This window comes from Muscardinus avellanarius (assembly GCF_963383645.1).
Source record: "Muscardinus avellanarius genome assembly, chromosome: 15".
NCBI classification, from domain to species: domain Eukaryota; kingdom Metazoa; phylum Chordata; class Mammalia; order Rodentia; family Gliridae; genus Muscardinus; species Muscardinus avellanarius.
The window spans coordinates 63,879,635-63,885,634 of record NC_137801.1 but is presented as its reverse complement, the minus strand read 5'-3'; the positions used below and the strand labels follow the sequence as shown (position 1 = coordinate 63,885,634).

General features: G+C 40.5%; 2 protein-coding genes across 2 annotated transcripts in view; both read left to right on the top strand.

The window, feature by feature from the left end:
- Window positions 1–432: 432 nt before the first annotated feature.
- On the top strand, window positions 433–1,178 carry LOC308273755 (nuclear transcription factor Y subunit beta-like; the record flags this gene model as incomplete). Its single annotated transcript, XM_080711077.1, has 1 exon — window positions 433–1,178. The coding sequence occupies one exon, from the start codon at window positions 433–435 to the stop codon at window positions 1,048–1,050; it is 618 nt and encodes a 205-aa protein (XP_080567203.1). The 3' UTR covers window positions 1,051–1,178.
- The window catches only part of LOC308273999 (gastrokine-1-like), a gene marked incomplete at both ends in the record, with an annotated part of 38,610 nt that continues 33,685 nt past the window's right edge, over window positions 1,076–6,000 (top strand). The window contains 2 exons of the mRNA XM_080711385.1: window positions 1,076–1,128; window positions 2,277–2,406. Coding sequence (XP_080567511.1) covers window positions 1,076–1,128; window positions 2,277–2,406 — 183 coding nt within the window. The remainder of the gene's footprint in view (window positions 1,129–2,276; window positions 2,407–6,000) is intronic.

Sequence of the window (6,000 nt, the reverse complement as noted above, 5' to 3'; positions counted from 1 at the left end):
CATAATAAGACCCAAGCAGCCCTGTGGAGGAGTTTACTCTGCAGGAAACAGCCAACATCAATTGCTAGCAGATCCTCTACCCTGGTCAACCTTTCTGGTGACTACAGACCTTTCTGGTCTTAACTTCAGGAAAGACCCAAACCAGGATCACTCGGCAAGTGATTCCTTATTCCTGACCCATAGACCCACAGAAATGATGGGATGAGGGGAAGCGGCCCGCGGCGGAGGGAGGGGAGGCCGAGTCCTGGAAGCGGAGCTCCGCGCTGGGACTGGTTCCTTCGCAGCCATTTTTTGTCCAACCAAACAGCCGATTGGAGACGGGAGCCAACCAGGGCTGCATTGGAGGTTGAAATCTGATAAAGATTGGACACCCTTTTAGCCAGGTGTTCTGGAGCACCATTGACAACACGGTTCTGCCAGTATTTCACGAGAATGGATGGTGACAGTTCCACAACAGATGCTTCTCAGCTAGGAATTTCTGCAGATTATATTGGAGGAAGTCATTACGTTATACAGCCTCACGATGATACCGAGGATAGCATGAATGATCATGAAGACACAAATGGTTCAAAAGAAAGTTTCAGAGAACAAGATATATATCTTCCAATTGCAAATGTGGCTAGGATAATGAAAAATGCCATACCTCAGACCGGAAAGATTGCAAAAGATGCCAAAGAATGTGTTCAAGAATGTGTGAGCGAGTTCATAAGCTTTATAACGTCAGAGGCGAGTGAAAGATGCCATCAAGAGAAGCAAAAGACAGTCAATGGGGAGGACATTCTCTTCGCCATGTCTACCTTGGGCTTCGACAGCTACGTAGAACCTCTGAAGTTATACCTTCAGAAATTCAGAGAGGCTATGAAAGGAGAGAAGGGAATTGGTGGAGCAGTCACAGCTGCAGACGGACTAAGTGAAGAGCTGACCGAGGAGGCGTTCACTAACCAGTTACCAGCTGGCTTAATAACTGCAGATGGTCAACAACAAAATGTTATGGTTTACACAACATCCTATCAACAGATTTCTGGTGTCCAACAAATTCAGTTTTCATGATGTGAAGAAATGATGGAATGGGAGCATGGAGAAGCAAGAGTGTATGACTCGGGAACAGAGACATCTGAAAGAAGCTTGGTGAAAAGATGTCTCTCTGTATATTAAGTAGCTGTCATGTAGCTTCCGGATGCTTGACTAATTGAGGTGTTAATTCTGACTTGAGAATCTTTTTCATGAATGATTTTAAAGAAAAATTTGGATTTTAAAGGTATTAAAATATTTTTGTTTTGTACAAGAGTTTGTTGCTCTGTATGACGCCTGTATGCATTGTATATTGCAATTTATTACTGTCAGAGATTTGTAGACAGTTTCTTATTTTCATATTGAATCATGTTACTTTTATAATTCAAGTAAGCAGCTGGGTTAATTCATGATGTTTGCCCTTTTAATAAAATATAAGGGTAGAGGTTCATTTTGAATGCAAGTTGCCTTTATTATAGATTTGAGTTTGTCTTGGCTTATATAATACCTTGCATGATAACCTAGCTAGATTTTTTAGCATTTGCTGTATTTATTGAATTTTTTTTTAAAAAACATCCATAGCTTAAGCAGCACCATTTAAAAAAAATGTAATTGAATAATTGTGAATGCAGAAGCAAATATTGTCTACCCTGTTAAACTCGGTGCCCATTAACAGTGTTTACACTGTTCACTGTGCCTGTTAACATAGTTTTAGTTACTGGAGCTTTGTTTACACTAGATTTGTTTCGATTTACATTATTACGAGTATTGTAAATTCATTTCAGTTCAACCTAGTTCTAGCACTACTGAAATGGTGCCCCTTTTGTTTGGTATTTGATTTATTCAAAGCATATCTTCAAGTATTACAGTATCCTCTTCCAGAAGAGTTTTATAGTTTGATGGTAAATATCCTTGTTTTACCTTTTTAATTGAAATGTCAGGTTTCCTATTATGCTTTGGGAACTAAGAAACATTGGCCATCATTGTGTGAATAGACCTTTTGCACGAATGAGTGAGCAGAAATGGAGAAGAGAGTGCGAGTGCGTGCTCTGACCGCCGTGAAGTAGAAGCCACCACCTTCTAGTGTGCCGTCTTGATCTTTGCAATAAACTGCACTTAGATAATGTAACTTTGTATAATTTAGTAGTATGTACTTGGGTTCTTCTTTTTTAAAGTCAGGATTTGTATTTTTTCATCTGTTCTTTTTGGTGATTATTAACCTGAGGGATTTTTAAATTTTAGTAGCAAAAATGGCTGTTGTACAGTATGCCTAGAAGAAAGCTTGAGTGGGTGTCATATCTGCAGGTCACTCAGATGTATGGGGTAAAAGCAGCTTCCCAGATACAGCCTGAGCAGAAACATTCATTTAGCCAGAAGGAGCCTTTGGAATTACAGGTGGGCACCTGAGGTTAGTAAGTCCCTCACCTCCTACCCCTGTTTAAAAAATAATCCTTATTATAGAAAATTCAAATAGGAAAAAAAGGGAGAGGAGGAGTAAAGCAGAACCAACAATCATCTTACTGTGTTGAAATAACCAATGTTAATATTTTGATAAATATAATTTGTCCTTTTACTTTGCTAAATATGTATATTTTTATAAAAATGGGCTCATATTGTGCATACTGTTTTGTAAACCTGCTTTTTTCACTTAACAATATATTGTGAACATGTTTCCCAGGTTAAAAAAAAAAAAGAAATGATGGGATGATTTGTTTTAAGCCCCTACTTTTGACGGCAATTTGTTACTAAATAATAGTTAACTAATAGTTAATAAATGCCTATTATACTAAAGCCTCAAGAATTTCTGTAGGAAAAAAAACAAAAGCACTTTCCTAATGTCTTGACTATGCAACTACTCTTTTCAGATAACACCTATTGATGTCTCTATTTTGATAGTCACTGCACTCAGGAAAAAAAAGATTGGGGAGATAAAAAAAAATGCTCCAATAGCCAGGTGTAGTAGCTCATGCATATAATCCCAGTACTTGGGAGGCTGAGAGAGGCAGATCGCAGGTTCCTGGCCAGCCTCAACAATTTAGTGAGGCCCTGTTTCAAAATAAAATGTAAAATAGGGCTGGGGTATAGTTCAGAGATAAAATGCCCCTGGATTCAATCCCTGGTACTGAAAAACAAACAAACAAACAAAAAAACCCTCCAACCTGTCTAAGTCTTCTCTCTCTATAATATTCCTCTCAAAAGATGGAAACTCCACTGCAACCAGATGATGAGAAAGAAGGAAGGACCATCTTTAAAAATCAACTGGGCTAATAAAGAATGGAGGACCAAGGGGGGACTGGTCAGGAAAGAAAAGGAATATGAAATAGTACACTGGGGTGGAAAGAATGTTTGTGAGCTAGGTGTGGTGGCACAAACTTGTAAGCCCAGCATTTGGGAGGCTGAGACAGGAGGATCCAGGTTTTTAGCCAGCCTCAGCTACTTAGTGAGGCCCTCTGCAACTCAGTGAGGCCCTGTTTCAAAATATCGAATAAAACATAGGGCTGGGGCATAGCTTGAAAGTAGAATGTCCCTGGGTTCCATCCCCAGTATTACAAGAAGGAAAGAAGAAAGAAAGAAAGAAAAAAAGAAAGAAAGAAAGAAAGAAAGAAAGAAAGAGAAAAGGAAAGACAGAAAAGAAAGAAAATTTATGGAATTGGCAGGGAATAGGAAACAGCTTGAATGTGAGAGGCAGGAGGCATTGGGAAGGCATTAAGCATGTCCTCTCTCCTCCTCGTTCCTCCAGGGCCCTCTTAAGTTAAGGTCTGAGTGATAGAGGAACATCTTGAGAGTTTCATAAGAAAAATAACACAAGAATTTAGCCTGGAGCCAGGCGTAGAGTACAGACTTGGAATCCCAGTAACTTGGAAGCTGAGATAGGATAACAGGCTCAGGGACAGTTTCAGCAAGTAGTGATGCTCTCATCAATCTAGAAGACCCTGTTTAAAAATAAAAAATTTGTTAGGGGGTTGGGGTGTAGCTTAGAGGCAGAAGGCCCCTATGTTCAATTCTTAGTGCCACAAAAAAGAAGAAGGAGAAAGAGAATGGGAAGGAGAAGAAGGACAAAAAGATGATGTCATCCTGGGAGGGAAGCAGGAGGTATCCCTGACAAAGCTTTTCAAAGTTAGACACACCATTATCAGGGACAGGGCAGGCACAAATTCCAAAGAGGGAGGATATTCCATATAGAGTGAATTTATAGGGAAGGGAAGAAGCAGTGTCCCAGGAGGACAAGGTATGGTCCTTTAGAGGGCAGAGAGATAGTTGGAGTGATTTGTGTATTTGAGTATATTAGCTGATTCTGTCCTCCAAGAGTCTAGAAAGAAGTCTATTGGTACAGGCTGACCATCTCTAGAACTTAAAATGGCTCTATTATTTTCTCTTTCTACCTCAGAGAAACCCATTCCAGGCTGCCTCTTGTATTTAGAAGAGTTTATGCCAGCCTTGCTCACCATAAGGAAGTGCCCCCAGATATTCCCATGAAGTGAATTTGATGCTGAGTTCCAGAAATATAGTTATTCTCTGGAAAGACTGAAATAGACAAAATGCCCATAGTCTTTAACAATGATAAATGGAAACCCTCGTTTGATCCCCCACACAGCAGCCCAGTAGAGAAGGTAACATTATCAGGTCTCCCACACTGGCAACAACTTTTTGCCTTTGGTCATTGGGATGTGACAGCCTCAAACTGTCCATACACATGTATGGAAATGGAAGAGGTGAGTTTGTTGGAAAAGTCTCTAGTGGGCTCCCGGTAGCATTTCCCAGGTTAATTTCAGAGTTCAGAGACATCCACATATCAAGAGTCCTTGTCCAAATATGACCTCCTCTTAAGATCAGTGCTCAATATTCTGATAGCACTGGGAGTATCACTGGTTCCCAATTCCTTCCAAAAATCCCAGCATGCTGAAAGAGATTGGTAGGCCTTCCCAAGGTCTAGAGAAGTGGATCTGTGCAGTTTGGAAGGCATTCCTATGCCCTTCAAATGAAGTTAGTGGAAGAACAATGTACATGGTAATGTCTAGGCTCTGGACAGATACTTCTGGGGTTGAAGAAGTACAGGAGAAAAATCAATATGCATGGGAAAGCAAAGGAAGAAAGAATTTCACGGGGAAAGAAGTGGTCAACAGTGCCAGGTGCTGAGGAAGTCAGGAGGCTAAGCCTGGAGGAAACCCCATTGAAAGATATGAGTGTCACTTAGACACAGAATAGCACTACGGGGGAGAAGTGTGAGCGATGCTGGGCTGCACTGGGTTGTTAGCAAGGGGAAAACTCTTTCAAGGAGAAAGGGGGGTGAAAGGGTAACCGGTGAATGTTCAATGCTTTCATTGCCAGAATCCCAAGATACTAAGGATGTCAGCAATGTCATGTCCTTGCCTTTGGAAAGACTGCAGAGCTTGTCTTGCTAGACTGATCACGCCAAAGATTTAGTCCATCTAAGTGCCATTTGTCTGGATTCTTGGTGAAGGTTCTGGAAAAGACTCCATAGTAAAAAAACTATCTCAGTAAGTGTGAGAAGTTTTTTTCTTGGACATAATTGCCACAATATGAGCAATTCTGATACTGTCCATTAAATTTTGTGTCAATCAAGAAGGTTCACTGTTTGTAGGTTCTGGGAGGTTTCACTAGTCCCAGGGACCACCATCTGTAAAAAGTCAAAGGATATTCCCAGAAACAGTTTATTATCTGGAATGACAAAGTTTCTAAAGAATCTCAGTCAGCTGAGTGATGACTTTTGGTGATAGAAAAAAACCTCAAAACAAAAAAACAAAGATACTAATAATATAGTTAAGCCCAGATGCATAACCACAGTCCAGGGAAAGATGCCTTGGTGATATCCCAGGCCAGTCCATCCATAGCTTCAGCCCAGAGAAGCCAAAGTCTTGTTGAACACAGTGTACCATTAATACTCCACCCAAAGCTCAGCCAATTCTAATTTAAGAAAAATTCAGTCCCTTATATCCCTAGATTCAGTTAAGGGCAATCAAAAGCCCC